We start from the raw sequence: 18426 nt of genomic DNA, 5'->3' as shown, positions 1-18426 counted from the left end.
TATATACACAGAGGTATACACTTCAGTGTATATACACACAGGTATACACTTCAGTGTATATACACATAGGTATACACTTCAGTGTATATACACACAGGTATACACTTCAGTGTATATACACATAGGTATACACTTCAGTGTATATACACACAGGTATACACTTCAGTGTATATACACACAGGTATACACTTCAGTGTATATACACATAGGTATACACTTCAGTGTATATACACACAGGTATACACTTCAGTGTATATGCACAGAGGTATATACTTCAGTGTATATACACAGAGGTATACACTTCAGTGTATATACACAGATAACGGCTGCAGTATATGGGCGCCTGGCAAACCTAAGAATAGCGTTCCGATACCTCAGTAAGCCTGGTGGCTAAAGCTCCCGCTTCACACACGGAGGGCCCGGGTTCGATTCCCGGCGGGTGGAAACATTTCGACACGTTTCCTTACACCTGTTGTCCTGTTCACCTAGCAGCAAATAGGTACCTGGGTGTTAGTCGACTGGTGTGGGTCGCATCCTGGGGGACAAGATTAAGGACCCCAATGGAAATAAGTTAGACAGTCCTCGATGACGCACTGACTTTCTTGGGTTATCCTGGGTGGCTAACCCCCCCGGGGTTAAAAATCCGAACGAAATCTTATCTTATCTTATCTGTACACCGTGTACGTCATGCCCATACTGGAGTATGCAGCACCAGTTTGGAACCCACACCTGATCAAGCACGTTAAGAAATTAGAGAAAGTGCAAAGATTTGCGTTCCAGAGCTAAGGAAAATGTCCTACGAAGAAAGGTTGAGGGAAATCGGCCTGACGACACTGGAGGACAGGAAGGTCAGGGAGATATGATAGCGACATACAAAATACTGCGTGGAATAGACAAGGTGGACAGAGACAGGATGTTCCAGAGATGGGACACAGAAACAAGGGGACACTCTTGGAAGTTGAAGACTCAGATGAGTCAGAGGGATGTTAGGAAGTATTTCTTCAGTCATAGAGTTGTCAGGAAGTGGAATAGTCAGGCAAGTGATGTAGTTTACCTGGAGTTTACCTGGAGAGAGTTCCGGGGGTCAACGCCCCCGCGGCCCGGTCTGTGACCAGGCCTCCTGGTGGATCAGAGCCTGATCAACCAGGCTGTTGCTGCTGGCTGCACGCAAACCAACGTATGAGCCACAGCCCGGCTGGTCAGGAACCGACTTTAGGTGCTTGTCCAGTGCCAGCTTGAAGACTGCCAGGGGTCTGTTGGTAATCCCCCTTATGTATGCTGGGAGGCAGTTGAACAGTCTCGGGCCCCTGACACTTATTGTATGGTCTCTTAACGTGCTAGTGACACCCCTGCTTTTCATTGGGGGGATGTTGCATCGTCTGCCAAGTCTTTTGCTTTCGTAGTGAGTGATTTTCGTGTGCAAGTTCGGTACTAGTCCCTCTAGGATTTTCCAGGTGTATATAATCATGTATCTCTCCCGCCTGCGTTCCAGGGAATACAGGTTCAGGAACCTCAAGCCCCCCAGTAATTGAGGTGTTTTATCTCCGTTATGCGCGCCGTGAAGGTTCTCTGTACATTTTCTAGGTCAGCAATTTCACCTGCCTTGAAAGGTGCTGTTAGTGTGCAGCAATATTCCAGCCTAGATAGAACAAGTGACCTGAAGAGTGTCATCATGGACTTGGCCTCCCTAGTTTTGAATGTTCTCATTATCCATCCTGTCATTTTTCTAGCAGATGCGATTGATACAATGTTATGGTCCTTGAAGGTGAGATCCTCCGACATGATCACTCCCAGGTCTTTGACGTTGGTGTTTCGCTCTATTTTGTGGCCAGAATTTGTTTTGTACTCTGATGAAGATTTAATTTCCTCATGTTTACCATATCTGAGTAATTTAAATTTCTCATCGTTGAACTTCATATTGTTTTCTGCAGCCCACTGAAAGATTTGGTTGATGTCCGCCTGGAGCCTTGCAGTGTCTGCAATGGAAGACACTGTCATGCAGATTCGGGTGTCATCTGCAAAGGAAGACACGGTGCTGTGGCTGACATCCTTGTCTATGTCGGATATGAGGATGAGGAACAAGATGGGAGCGAGTACTGTGCCTTGTGGAACAGAGCTTTTCACCGTAGCTGCCTCGGACTTTACTCTGTTGACGACTACTCTCTGTGTTCTGTTAGTGAGGAAATTATAGATCCATCGACCGACTTTTCCTGTTATCCCTTTAGCACGCATTTTGTGCGCTATTACGCCATGGTCACACTTGTCGAAGGCTTTTGCAAAGTCTGTATATATTACATCTGCATTCTTTTTATCTTCTAGTGCATTTAGGACCTTGTCGTAGTGATCCAATAGTTGAGACAGACAGGAGCGACCTGTTCTAAACCCATGTTGCCCTGGGTTGTGTAACTGATGGGTTTCTAGATGGGTGGTGATCTTGCTTCTTAAGACCCTTTCAAAGATTTTTATGATGTGGGATGTTAGTGCTATTGGTCTGTAGTTCTTTGCTGTTGCTAGTTATAATAACTGCTAGTTATAATGACTACTGTTAGTTATAATAACAACTGCGAGTTATAATAACTACAAGTTATAATAACTGCTAGTTATAATAACTACTGCTAGTTATAATAACTGCTAGTTATAATAACTACTGTTAGTTATAATAACAACTGCTAGTTATAATAACTACAAGTTATAATAACTGCTAGTTATAATAACTACTGCTAGTTATAATAACTGCTAGTTATAATAACTACTGTTAGTTATAATAACAACTGCTAGTTATAATAACTACAAGTTATAATAACTGCTAGTTATAATAACTGCTAGTTATAATAACAACTACAAGTTATAATAACTGCTAGTTATAATAACTACTGTTAGTTATAATAACTGCTAGTTATAATAACTACTGTTAGTTATAATAACAACTACAAGTTATAATAACTGCTAGTTATAATAACAACTACAAGTTATAATAACTGCTAGTTATAATAACTGCTAGTTATAATAACAACTACAAGTTATAATAACTGCTAGTTATAATAACTACTGCTAGTTATAATAACTACTGCTAGTTATAATAACAACTGCTAGTTATAATAACTGCTAGTTATAATAACAACTGCTAGTTATAACAACTGCTAGTTATAATAACTGCTAGTTATAATAACTCCAAGTTATAATAACTGCTAGTTATAATAACAACTGCTAGTTATAATAACTACTGCTAGTTATAATAACAACTACAAGTTATAATAACTGCTAGTTATAATAACAACTGCTAGTTATAACAACTGCTAGTTATAATAACTGCTAGATATAATAACTCCAAGTTATAATAACTGCTAGTTATAATAACAACTACAAGTTATAATAACTGCTAGTTATAATAACAACTGCTAGTTATAATAACTGCTAGTTATAATAACTGCTAGTTATAATAACAACTGCTAGTTATAATAACTGCTAGTTATAATAACAACTGCTAGTTATAATAACTGCTAGTTATAATAACAACTGCTAGTTATAATAACTGCTAGTTATAATAACTGCTAGTTATAATAACAACTGCTAGTTATAATAACTGCTAGTTATAATAACAACTGCTAGTTATAATAACAACTGCTAGTTATAATAACAACTACAAGTTATAATAACTGCTAGTTATAATAACAACTGCTAGTTATAATAACAACTGCTAGTTATAATAACAACTGCTAGTTATAATAACAACTGCTAGTTATAATAACAACTACAAGTTATAATAACAACTGCTAGTTATAATAACAACTACAAGTTATAATAACAACTGCTAGTTATAATAACAACTACAAGTTATAATAACAACTGCTAGTTATAATAACAACTACAAGTTATAATAACAACTGCTAGTTATAATAACAACTGCTAGTTATAATAACAACTACAAGTTATAATAACAACTGCTAGTTATAATAACAACTACAAGTTATAATAACAACTGCTAGTTATAATAACAACTACAAGTTATAATAACAACTGCTAGTTATAATAACAACTACAAGTTATAATAACAACTGCTAGTTATAATAACTGCTAGTTATAATAACAACTGCTATAAGTAAAATCAATTGTGGTTTTACAAACATTTATAGAATAATATGAATTATATTGCAAAAATAATAATTTATTTAAGTAATAGAAATTTTAATAAAGAATAAATTAAAAAAATATTTTCCTTCAAAATGGATAATCATCTTTACAAATTTAATAATATTATTAATTTTATTTTACATTTAATAGGTTTTACTGATAGTTAAAATCTTTGCCATTGAAAATTACATTAACTGGTTAAAATGTTTATTAATGAATTAATATTATTATTATTATTTATTTTTTTGTGAAAGCTGTTTGCAGTATTATTTTATTATTAATGAAAATAAAAATAATTTGGGTTTTATTTATTACTTTTTGTATATTTTGAATTTTATGTATAGAAAATATGGCATAATATTGCAAATTAATGATGTATTTAAGAACAAAATTGTTATTGTATATTTTTAATTTTAGACAAAATAAAGATGACTGAGTTTTATTAATTATTTTCCTTATATTTTGTTTATTTATACACTAATAATTATAATTAAAATTGCAAATTCATGGGATATTTTCAATGTCTAAAATTTTCCTAAAATGATTATTTATATATAGAATAAACATGATTGAACTTTATTTATTATTTTATTTGTGTGTTTTATATTTATATATTAATAATAACATTTAAAACTTCAAATTAATGGAGTATTTTAAAAGTTTTCAAATATCCAAAATTTTTATTTTTAGAGATAATAAACAAGATTGAATTTTATTAATTATATTATTTATAAACTACATATTTATACATAAATAATAACACAAAAAATCCCAATTTAATGGAGTATTTTAAAAGTTGTAATATTGTATATAAGAATGCATTGTTGTGTATCAAACAATTGAACAACAACAACAACAACAACAACAAGAGGAGTGGTTGTCTGGAGCTCCATTATGGTGTTTTCTGGCCTGCTGGTGCCATTATAATGGCTTTAACAACCCTCCTGGTGCCATTATAATGGCTCTTAGACCCGATATAACCCTACATGTTGGTCAGGTTGTAAATTATTGCTTCATATGAGAGAGGTGAGAGACGCCACAGCGACACCTTACTCATTTTAATTCTGTTTTTGTCCTCTTTGTGTCATTTATTACTATTTATGCATAGAATTATAGCGATAATGTGTATAATTTAGATGATTGTGGTAGAATAAATGTATATATATTGTCTCTCCCAGACGCCGGGTACATATGGAGTTTTTTTCGAAATATAAATATTTTAATATATTTCCTACTATGGGTATTTTTTTTGTTGAGGCTCCTGAAGGGCTCTTGATGCGAGGATTTGGAGCTACCCTTCTCTTGGATTAAGCCTCATTACCTCTACCTCCCCCCCCCCCCGAAACACTGTATGGCCCTTGAGAGTTTGGGGCTTTATAGTAATTTTGGACTTGTGGGTAAACTGTATTTCCTGGTTATTTTAGGTTGTCCAGGGATAATTATCCTGTTTTTTATTGGTTTGCTTCCCCCGGAGCCCCAGTGGGAATGTGTTCGACTTAATTGTGTTAGGTTAAAATCAACGATGTTATTGAATTATCCATGTGATGGGTTTATTAACCTGTTTAAATATAATTATGCATTATCCAGGTGACAGGGTTATTATCCTGTTTAAATATAATTACAAGTTATCCAGGTGACAGGGTTATTAACCTGTTTAAATATAATTACAAGTTATCCAGGTAACAGGGTTATTAACCTGTTTAAATATAATTACAAGTTATCCAGGTAACAGGGTTATTAACCTGTTTAAATATAATTACAAGTTATCCAGGTAACAGGGTTATTAACCTGTTTAAATATAATTACGAGTTATCCAGGTAACAGGGTTATTAACCTGGAGGGTTATTAACCCAGGATAACATAATAAAGCCACTGCTATCCGACTGACTAACTTTCATTGAAATCCTCTCTCCCAGGATGCCACCCACAGCAGTCACCTAGCATGAAAGTACCTACTTAGTGCTAGGTGAACAGTGACACCAGGTGTAAGGTGACTAACACCCAGGTACCTACTTTCTGCTAGGTGAACAGGGATCGAACCTTGGTCCCTAAGATCATCTTTGAAAGCTGCAACAGAATGCATACACATTGCAAGAAATAAATGCCTCTTTGGCATCGCACGAGCTCATCTCGGCTTGAGTAGAAACAGAAACACACACACACACACACACACACACACACACACACACACACACACACACACACACACACACACACACACACACACACACACACACACACACACACACACACACACACACACACACACACACACACACACACACACACACACACACACACACACACACACACACACACACACACACACACACACACACACACACACACACACACACACACACACACACACACACACACACACACACACACACACACACACACACACACACACACACACACACACACACACACACACACACCAAACCCTGATATATGGAACACATTACCAGAAGATTCTAAAAGAATAAAAATTGACACAATGGCTGGAATAATTCACCAAAAACTCTCCAGTTAAGAAATTAATCCAGTGAAAGTTTTCAGTCGATCCTGGATTAATGTGACTGATTGATTGTGATTGACTGAAATGTCATAAGTTTCCTCCTTATTGAAGGTTTTATTGAAAAATTTCTGAAAGTTCCATATCTGCCAACTGTTTCATAAATATTTTAAACTAACACCTGGATTTGATGTGATCTAAGATATTCTTCGTGTCTGACTGAATTTCTACAGAAATCTTTTGCAAATTAAAGGGTTACAAATTTGCTGGAGCCTACCATGTAACTTTAAGAATTGCACCAAGTAACTCAGTTTACGTTATTCCTAGTACAGTGAACCCCCAGCATACGATATTAATCCGTTCCTGAGAGCTCATCGTATGCCGAAATTATCGTAAGGCGAATTAATTTTCCCCATAAGAAATAATGGAAATCAAATTAATCCATGCAAGACACCCAAAAGTATGAAAAAAAAAATTTTACCACATGAAATATTAATTTTAATACACACAAACTGAAGAACACATCCACACGTACTAAGCTACTAAGAATAGAATACATGACACTTACCTTTAATGAAGATCTGGTGATGATTGATGGGATGGGAGGAGGGGAGAGTGGAGTTGCTATTGTTTAGAAGGGGAATCCCCTTCTATTAGGACTTGAGGTATCAAGTCCTTATCACACTATGTATGCCACTATGATTCTTAAATCTTTCAAACCAACCTTTGCTGGCCTTAGATTCACTCACATTACCACTAGTTGCAGGCATTTTTTCAATTAAATCCTCATGCAACTTCCTAGCCTTTTCACATATGATTGCTTGAGAGATGCTATCTCCTGCTATCTGTTTTTCATTTATCCACACCAATAACAGTCTCTCAACATCTAACGCTTGCGATCTCTGTTTTGAAAACAGACATGCACCTTTTGCAAGAACAGCTTCCTTGATTGCCTTTTTCTTGGCCACTATAGTAGCGATGGTTGATTGAGGTTTGGTATACAACCTGGCCAGCTCCGACACACACACTCCACTTTCGTACTTTGCAATTATCTCTTTCTTCATTTCCATAGTAATTAGCACCCTTTTTCCTGCAGGGTTGACACTAGAAGCTTTCTTGGGGCCCGTGGTGACTTATTTTGCAGAAACAAGCACCAAAAACACTGTGATAATATGGAATGTACTGAATGTATGCTTAGATGCGACCACACTGGCTGGCTTGTAAACACTGGCACGCACGGGCCACACGTGGGACGCATCCCGGACGAATCGCGTGTGGCGGGTTTTTTAACATGTGGCAAGGCAAAATTTTTGCGTTAAAATGTATCGTATGCCGGACTTAATGTATGCCGATGCCATCGTATGCCGGCGGTCCACTGTATCTCCTTTTATTGTAACTGATTTTCACAGTTGAGTTACTTAGGTGTTTTGATTTTTAAGGTTTAAATAATAAGGTATTACAAGGACCTCAATGGAAAGTCACTTTCTCAGACTTTTTGGGGGGATTATCCTAAGTAATTTACACTATGCATGATAATTGTACTCATGTGTACCTGTGCTTAAATAAACTTACTTAATATGCATATTACATATACAGAACAAATACTGTACAAATATTAGTCCAAAGCTAAAACAATTGTGGGAAGTATGCAACAGATCACATGGGCCTAAGATTAGAAACTAATCTCACCTTTGGTACTCCACACATAAAACTCGTTGTGAGTAAACACTGCACAAATCAAATTACCAAAATTTGGAATAATCTACCTGAAGGATCAAAAACTCACCAAATTAATACCTTCAAACATAGTTAAAAGAATTCATGAGCATTTATATACTATGCCAGTTATATCTCATACTACTAACTTGTTAAATTGCTACCTCCCCATCACACGCTAATTCACTTTATTATATACAGAAATTATTTGTGCTAAATTGTCATACAAATCTTAAATTACAGTACATGTCATAATCTTTATCAAAATACTTGTAATAAGAGGTCATTAGTACTAGTTTTAATCTGCACCCAAAATACTTCACAATGATTTATATTTTAATATGCCATGAAAGGATTAGGTAACTCATCTAGGCTTTTATAGCAATATTGGAGAAGTTATATACTGGTATTGATGGTTTAATCATATACAGTAGAACTCCCATATCCATAGATTCAGTATCTGTGGTTGCAGTTATCCACAGTTTACTGTGGCCTAAAAATACCTCTTAATTTTGCATAATAATGGTCCTATAGTGCAAAAGTAGAGAAGCTGACAGTTATTCAAACCTAAGAGAAGCTGTGAAGACCTTCCCATCAGTGAAAGAAGTAATTATTCTCCACTTATTGTGCATAATTTATCAATTAAACTTTATAATAGGTATGTATAGAACTTGTATATGGGGTTTGCTACTATCCACAGTTTCGGTATCCATGGCATGTCCTTGGAACGTATCCCCTGCAGATACGGGGGTCCTACTGTAATACATGTATTTAAATTTATAATATTATACATTTGTATATCAGTAAAAAGACTGGTACTATATATGCAGTGAAGTATTGTAATTTTTCAATGCTGAAGTCTATTTGCTTTATGTACTGAAATATTTGTGTGCATGACTGTCTAACTAAAGCACTAATAATCTTGATGCCCAGCTGCATAATGGGTACTGCAAAATTATGCTTATATTGATTTTGCTTAACATTTTTAAAAATTGATGCAAGATAGAATTCACCCAATTTGTTAGCTAATTTTTCAACATTGCCTGTCCATATTGAGGGCTTAGTTATAATTGATTTCTATTTACTTGTGTGTGTGAAACCCAAAAATGCAAAATGTACCAAGAATCTTAACCAGTGGTTAAAAATAATCCTAAACATGTCACAGTATGTGTATGCAGTGCTATGTGTGTTTTAGTAAAGGGTTGCAATAGAATACTGAAATAATAATTGTACATAATAATTTGGGGTTTTATAATTCTTGAGTGCCTGATCTTTCAAGAAACTCGCATGTGCTCTCACACTAAACTATAAATACAAGAAAAAAAAGGAATGCTTAAGTTTACATCAAAGAGTAACAGTATGATCATCAGGATCCTAATCTTTAGATAGTTTTATAAGCTCCACATTAGTTGACCCACAAGTTGCTTGTCCTGGGGCCCTATGGACTCTTAATGCTACTATAGAAACATGATTTAAAAAAATCAGCATTTGTCAGTTTTGTCACCACTTCTCCCTCCCCAGATTACATTCCACTTTCTGGAGATAACGTGCAGATATACTCGATCTGATAAGAGGTTGCTTAATTTTGTGTAGGTCAAAGGACTTCTGTCAGAGATCAAGGTGGGATTGTGGGATATATACGACTAGCATTGTGTTATAAGGTGTGAGATCATTTTTCTGGGGGAAGTATTTTACAGTTTAAAAAGAAAATGTAATCTGATTTTGAACTTGCCATTATTAGTATTCAGAATTCATTTACAAATAAATTAGCATTATTTAAATTGAACTTTCTCAGTGTGTATATTTGAATTACTGTGTGAATAAATGGTTCACAAGACCAGCAAGTTGATAAATATTGCACAAGTGTCAAATTTCATTTTTACCCATTCCTGATAACTCTTATACAAAATACATTAGATTGTAATGAGGTAATCAAAATTCAGCTGTACAGAATTATGCCACAAAATGTAGCATATGCTAGATAATTTAGCCTCCTTACTAGTAACAAAAATATAAGTTTTATTGGCAGTAATGGAAATGGGGAAAAAAATATAAATTCATAGATTTCAGTATCAAGGAGCTCTAAAGACAAGAATACTGTACGTACTTATGAGTGGAAGGTTTTACCACAACTATGTCTATGAAAATATCTGCAAGGTTTCATCGGGGAAATCTGCATAATGTTGACGAGAAAATACCAAACGGACATTCTACTATCATCTACATAAGAGTAAGTGTATTGCCTGAAATTTCAGTATTTTCTATGTACTATATACTACTATGCATTGTGGAACGCGTTAATGATTGCAATATTATGGTGCTTGAAACAAATATGCATGATTTTGTCATTGTCTTTAATAACATACCATCAAGGAAACAATGTAATTTTGTTTGATGCAATATGCTTCTTTGTAAATAAAAAATGTAATAATCTTTTCACAGTAAACCCTCATTTTGCCAGACTAATAGGGGTTAGCGGGTGGCCGGTAGTGGTGATTGTGGTAGATGGAGGTGAGATTTTGTAATTTTGTGTGTAACGTTGTAGGTTTGAATGTATGAACTCCAACAAAGGAACAGAGGGTGTATGGACACGGGTATTGCAAGTTTAGCACATAATTTGTTTATAATAATTGTTGTGAAAGTAACAGACAGTGCTGTCAGTTTGTAAATCAGTTATTGCAGCAGATTTTGTTCTGTTTCCTCAGCCCTTTCAGTCAAAAGGCATGAAATCAGGTCTGTTAAATCTAGGTTATACTGTATTTTTCAGCAGATAATTATTCTTCATTCATTAGGGATTTGCCGGTACTTTCGGCCCGGGTCTTCTCCAGATGGCGACCCGGCGATAATTATTCTGTATTAAAGATTTCGTATCATAGATGTGTAATCATATTTCAAAACTACTGTACATTATTAGGTAAGGATATTGTACAGAGCTCATACTTGTAGATTACCTGTAGATAGATATGGGCATCATTGCACCTTTGGCTTGGTCCTCAGACTAGTTTATGTAGATTTTTGGGATGCCCATAGTATTCACAGCATATTAGGCTGTGCAATACAGTGTACTAATTAATGTTGGAAGTTCTCTTATTTTATTTTTGGTTGCAAGTTAGGGAAAGTGTCCTTTTTCTTTCAGGCTCCTGTTCAGCTGTTGAGGTCCTCAATTTCTTGAAATTCTTGCCTTATAGACATCTTTTCCCCTATTTAAATAAGTTGGAAATAAAATTTGCTTTCTTTCTTGATGTATAGTTTAACTACATCTAACCAAGGTAGGACGACTCCAAAAAGGGAAATACATTGACAGTTGCTCATTTAATAGCTGTCTTACCAGATATACATGGACATCATAGTTTAATTGACCCTCTAAACTGCAAGATTCCCATCCTTTTGATAGTTACTCTGTCCATAATATAGTGGACCCCTGCATAACGATATTATTTCAATCCAGAAGTCTGTTTGGGTGCTGTTATAGACCGAATTTGCTCCCATAAGAGATATTGTGAATTAGATTAGTCCATTTCAGACCCCCAAAAATACACCTATAAAAGCACTTACAAAAATACACTTACATAATTGGTTGATTTGGGAGCTGATCGTTATGTGGGGGTCCACTGTATATAGCAGATCCCCCCAAATACATGGGATTACATTGCTAGAGGTCCTGCAGTTCTAAATATTACACTGCCTGCACTCTGAAGGAGGGGTAGGGATGTTGTGCCTCAGAGGATCATTTGAATGGTGATGTCTGTGCAGTTCTAGCAAGACAACTATTGAATGAATAACAGCAAATGCTTCCTTTTAAGGGTGGTCCTACCTTGGCAGAAGATGGCTTGTGTGATAAAATACATGCATATGATAAAGTTTAATTGATAAATTATGCACTTTTTCACTGTTGTGAAGCACTTCACAACTTCTCTTAGGCTTTGAAGAGCTGCCAGCATCACTGCTGTTGTGCTTTGGGGGGCCATTACTAAGCAAAATTAAAAGGTTATTTTCAGACCTCGGTAAACCAAGGATAACTGAAACTGTGGATACAGGGGATCTACTGTATTTTTTTATTGTAGGTTTGATGCCCACGTGATCTGAAAATATTGTGCTTAAACATTGTGATTGTGTTACTTTGTTTACTACTGTTGTATCCATTATGGTATTAATGATCTAATGTCATACACAGTAGCTTTGTCATTCCATTTGGTTTTCATATTTAGTCCTCATATACATGTATGTCTATTATATTCATGGGAAAGTGCTAAACCCATAATAGTTATACAGTGCATATGAATGTGAGGTAATTAAGTTTGATCCAGAAGAAAGGGTAGCTCCTGTTCATTGAATCGAGAGTTCTTCACAAACGTTGAGGCACCCCTTGAAAGGTTTATTTACTGTATCTGAACTTAAGGTTCTGGGGGAGAGTACAGTGCATAACTGAAGGATAGGTTTTGATGTTGCAGTTCTCTTGAACTAGTAAAATTGAACGAGTTTCCTTCTTTTGGTCAAACTATAGTAGTGGGAATCTGCCAGTAAGGTAAAAAATTATGTAATACTGTATAAATAATTTTTTTTAGCCCTTGGTTATTTTTCCCCTCAACGTGCACTGATTGCATTGAGTACTGTTCATATTTACTTTCTCTTTTTTCCTTGCCATATAATGTTTTGAAATATTTTTTTATATCTACTGTACATATCTTGTGTGCTTATACATATGGATGTTACTAGTAATGCACATAAAGGGATCCACTGTAACTGCTTACATGACACTCGTTAGTAAAATTTTCGTAACAGTACCATACGTAAAACATTAGAAAGATATGTATGTGCAGTATTGCTCAGAATTGTGCTAAAAAACTTTTTTAAATTGCTGATGGGGTGAGGGATGGGTATTTTCTTCAAGGAAAGTTTTCGCTCATATAGGTCTTAGTCAAAGATGACCCCATCAGTGCCATGTTGATCATTATGGGACCATAGTCAAAATAACCCCATCAGTGCCATGTTGGTCATTATAGGACCATAGTCAAAATAACCCCAACAATGCCATGTTGGTCATTATAGGCTCAAGACTAACCACTGTCGTACCAGTTTGCCATGACAAAATTAATAGGTATATACAATACTGTTTCATGTCATACGATGTGCAGTAGTTGCGGAGATTTAATTCCAAGTTTGCTTATTTTCTAATTGTTAGATGAATATTGCTAGAGCAGAGGTAAAAGTGGATAAACAAAAGAATGGATAGGAACTTGAGGTAAAAGTGGATAAACAAAAGAATGGGTAGGAACTTGAGGTAAAAGTGGATAAACAAAAGAATGGATAGGAACTTGAGGTAAAAGTGGATAAACAAAAGAATGGATAGGAACTTGAACTGTAGTCCTAGCAATAACAGGTCCTCTCAGGACTACAGTTAGTCTGTCTATACTTTTATTTATTCATTGTGAGTCATTCATTATGTCCTATCTTGAGGTTAAAAATTGAAGTTTTGAAGGAGAAACTAGAGTACTGTTTTTAAAATGCCTGGTGATGGATATATGTAAGTCTGCAGGTTGATTGTAGCAACAGTCTGGTTGAACAGTCAGTCAACAGTGTAATTTGGCATTATTTTTGAGAGTAGAAAAAATCTTGAAAATGGTCACAGGTATGTCTCAGGGAACTTTTAGACCTTTACAGTTTTTTTGCAATGTTGTTGTAAACAGGAAAAAAAAAAAAAAACTTGGTTCTGGTGAAAGACTCTTAGTCTAAGGAATTGAAGCTGCCAACCCCTTCCTTGGAGCAAACTTCATCACCCCCCCTCCCCCATCCTTCCCATAACCCATTCTTATGGTTTAGCTCTACCCCATGAATACAGTAATACAGCTTGCATTCCAAGTCAGTCTTTTTGAATTTTAACTGAAGTGAAATTTAAGGTGGTAAGAGTGCGTTTGGGAGTAGTAAAGATGTTACCTTGAATGTTCATAACATCTGGATGGACTTGTAAAGTTCCCTTCAGGGTGTTATCTACAGATAAGCAAGCTGTCACTGTAGGAAATCACACACGTGCTGAAGCTCATTCAGATACTCTTCGTACAAAACTTGGTATTAATTCTCTATTGATCATATTGTAAGGAATTTTAAGAATCATACCAAAAGTGTACTATATTTTTATTTTAAAACGTGTAATACAGAATATTTAATATAATTTACGTTTTATGCATGTTAAAATAAACATTGATTTAAATTTGAAAGAATGCCTGTATGTATTATTACATACATATACTACATTCATACCCCTCCCTACGTCAGTAATTGGTTCCAAGAGCCGTGACATAACCTGGTTTTTGATGTAAACATAAGGACATAGAGGAACACTGCAGTATACCTGTCGGCCCATACTAGGCAGGTCCTTCACAAATCAAATCCGCTAACAGAATAAGCTTTGATAATTCTATTTATTCACGTGCAAGTCCCACTCAAATCCAACCCCTCTCACTCATGTATTTATCCAACCTAAATTTGAAACTACCCAAGGCTTTAGCTTCGATAACCCTACTAAGCAGACTGTTCCACTCATCAACTACCCTATTACCAAATCAGTACTTCCCTATATCCTTTCTAAATCTAAACTTATCTAATTTGAGTCCATTATTATGGGTTCTCTCTTGGAGGGATATCCTCAAAACCTCATTTATATCCCCTTTGTTAATACCCGTCTTCCACTTATACACTGATCATTCTTCGTCTTACCAAACATAATGCCTTAAAAATGGCTTAAAATGATGACAAACACCGTAAACCCATCATAAATAACTCTCGAAAGAATTTAACTATTGCTAAACCTTAAAGAACACTAAAAACACATTTTAGTCATATTTTTTAAAGAATAATGAACACACAAATTATGATTTAGGTGACATTGTTAAGTGACGTAAAATCGAATGTAATGACGTTCGCTGAACTGAAATTTACTCTAGAAAAGTGGCGTAAAGACAAATTTGATGTAGGCCAAAATGACGTACAGTGGGGTATGACTGTACTATGTTTATTACAAATATTTTTGTTTCCATGGTCTAGCACTAGGAAGACTAAAATAACCCCAATTACTGGTGTAACCAAAATTGGCAGCCCAGTTTAGATTACTCTCTAAATATTAGCAGGTTGTATCAAACTTAGAATCCTATCATTCTTAACCTTACCTCTTTATTATTTTCTTTAGTTATAAGTCCTAATGGTAAGGTATATATTAGAATAATTTAAATGTTCTGCATAATCAGTGGGTTTCCAGTAAGCTTGTTGCCTGTATCACTTATTAGTAGCCAGTGCAAACTTTTTTGGAAATACACTAAATTATCATGTATCAAAAGTTATAATGCCATGGCAGCAATTCCTCATTAACCCACAGTTTAGAGAAGACACTCTGAACATTTTTATTCATTCTAGATCAAAATATCTAAAGTTTTTCCCTTCAAATTTCAATTTACCCTGACACTGTAATACAATAAAATGTCACATTAGTTGCACTTGTGTCCTTTTACTTTACAATACTTTAGTAACTTTGCCTCTACCATCTTACCATAACAAAATATTAATTCTTCCTGCACTTAGTCTATGGTAACCCTGAACCCAGTAATGCATGTTCTATTAAATACAGTACAGTAACCCTTTGATATAATAGACCTCAGAAATATGGGACAGAATTTGCAGGATAATTGATTCAGAAACAACAGGCAAAGTCTGCTGATCACAGAATTGGACATTGTCACAACGATGGCACAACTGTCTTGTCTCTCTCCACACATGATCATATTACTGGCTATCTACTGCCCCTTATTAGTCTGTTAAGTTGAAAATTTGCTCTATTTTCAGACCTTCCAGTAAATATTGGGTAGTTCAGTACTAACCCAAAATTTGGAAGGAAACCTTTAAGAGAATATTTCAGTCTGTCCTGACTCACGAAATCATAATAACAATTGCAAACAAATCCCACACGTTCCTTGGTTTAATCTGTTCTTGACCACTGTTGAGTCAAGACTTAATAATAGTCCAGGACAGACCAAAATGTTATCCAAAGTTTCCTTTCCAAATTGTAAATAGTAAATTGTTCCAGCCAAGATTTTGTAGCTTTTATTCTTTTAAGAGTGGCTGATTTGTCTTTTCTTCTGACATACATTGTAGTTCATACAAAAATAGTGCCTGTATGCATGTGCTTTTTTTTATGTAGTGGTCATTTCCCACCAAGGCAGGGTGATCCGAAGTAGGAAAATCCATTAATTGTCAAAGGTGTTTGTTGTTTGCCTAACATATAAAAAAAATGATCCTTCAAAATTGCTTAAAAATTGATGTCATGTATAATGTACATATTAATACTTAGCTCTGATTGCAGTTTGATGACAACCTGTATTGTACTTACTGTTGTTGTTGTTGTTATTAATTATTATTATTATTATTATTATTATTATTATTATTATTATGCTGGTGCTGCTTTTTCTTCTTTTTCTTCTTATTATGGCCTTTTCATACAACTTGATAATACCTCTTTTGTATTAGCCTCTGCTGTAATATGCTAAAATCATTTCTTCTTGAAATTGGGGAGTGTGATCTTATGACTCTTAGGAAGGAGGGTGGAGAGTCACCTGCTTGTCACAGTACATGGGTTCCTGCTTGTCACAGTACATGGGTTCCTGCTTGTCACAGTACATGGGTTCCTGGTTAGATTGTGCAGGTTGTATTCCAGGAGAGAAAACCCAAGGACTAATGTGTAACACATTAGTTTATTTTTTTGTGTTTTTCTGTTTTTTAAGCCTTTGGCATTAATTATACAAGGAATTCCATATGTATTGAGGTAACTGAAGAGAAGTAGTTAGAAAACCATGTCTGGAACAAATCACAGGTTCCACAAATTTGAAATTAAAACTGGATGATAATCTTGTCTGTCTTAAAGCATTGTTATGCTTAGTGGCACATTGTTAGGGTCATGTTGAGAATAATAATATGTGCAGTATATCTAGAGAGGTGTTAAATCTACTTTGATGATCATAATTATGTTACAGTCCCTGGTACTGTATATTACATTACCCAGCCATGGGTGTGTTGCAAGGTACTCTCACATTGGTAACAAGTAGGTAGTTGGTTGGTAGACAGCATCCATCCAGGGAGGTACACCACTACCATCCTGTCAGATGAGTTTGAAATGCAAACCTCTTACTTTTTCCCTACTCTGACAGGAGTGCTGATTTTCTCTCTGTCTCGTGAATACATGTGACAGGTAAATGTTGCAAACATGTACGTACTTATATTCACTATGTACACTACACACCTTTACTTTCCTATGTTCTTCTTAACAGCTTTTAATCCTCTGATATTTCCTTTCTAATCTAGGAGGTCTGGTCTAAGACCTGGTCTTAGACTAGACCTTCCCCAAAGCCTGGTATAAGTCCAGGCTTTGGGGAAGATAATCCCCAGACACACTAACAGATAGCACATAATGGAATTTACATCAGAGTATGTACAGAATTGCAGGTAAATTTCATTATGAGAATTGTGTTAGATTAATATTATTACCAATAGGGGTCATACAGCACGTTGAGAATGGGATAGTCAGGTTTGAGTCAAGGATAGGGGGGTAAGTCCAATAACTTGCATTGAAATCCCTTCATCCTCTTGTTTTCATCCTTGGACTGAAAACCTTTATCCTCACAGGACATTGAGACTAGACAGCAAGACAAAAAAAAAACAAGTTGCATGCCTAGATACATGTACATCACTGGATAGTGATGCAGGTGGACAGTACATGTTTCCATGGTTGTATTTGTACTGTTCACTGTACAGATAAATGTTTGTTTTTATATGTGGTCTTTAAGAAGTGGGAAACTGTGGTAAGCAAATGGTTGAGTTCTTTTTACGTGACTATAATAATAGTCATATGCTATGTGTATTGCAAAGAAATTTATCATTGTTCATTAATGTTCATTTAACTATTAGTTTTATTGCTCTTGGAAAAAAGAATTATAGGTGCATTTATAAGCACATAAATTCATAAAATATTTTTGAAGGTACTTTACTTAAAATGAATACAAAATACAAATGTTTGAAAC

General features: G+C 35.3%; 1 protein-coding gene across 5 annotated transcripts in view; it reads left to right on the top strand.

Annotated features, from left to right (window-relative positions):
- The first annotated feature begins 4975 nt into the window (after window positions 1–4975).
- The window catches only part of SPoCk (secretory pathway calcium atpase), a 60079-nt gene continuing 46628 nt past the window's right edge, over window positions 4976–18426 (top strand). For 2 of the 5 annotated variants that reach the window (XM_053792539.2, XM_053792537.2), the window contains exon 1: window positions 4976–5157. In XM_053792539.2, the coding sequence (XP_053648514.1) occupies window positions 5149–5157 (9 nt within the window). In that variant the 5' untranslated portion in view covers window positions 4976–5148. Of the gene's footprint in view, window positions 5158–10005; window positions 10027–10428; window positions 10596–18426 lie in introns of those variants that run through there. The other 3 variants (XM_053792533.2, XM_053792534.2, XM_053792538.2) reach the window with 3 other exon arrangements.

The sequence above is a fragment of the Cherax quadricarinatus genome, chromosome 81, assembly GCF_038502225.1.
Source record: "Cherax quadricarinatus isolate ZL_2023a chromosome 81, ASM3850222v1, whole genome shotgun sequence".
Taxonomy (NCBI): domain Eukaryota; kingdom Metazoa; phylum Arthropoda; class Malacostraca; order Decapoda; family Parastacidae; genus Cherax; species Cherax quadricarinatus.
Note: the sequence above shows the minus strand (reverse complement) of the source record. Positions and strands in the feature narration are given on the sequence as shown.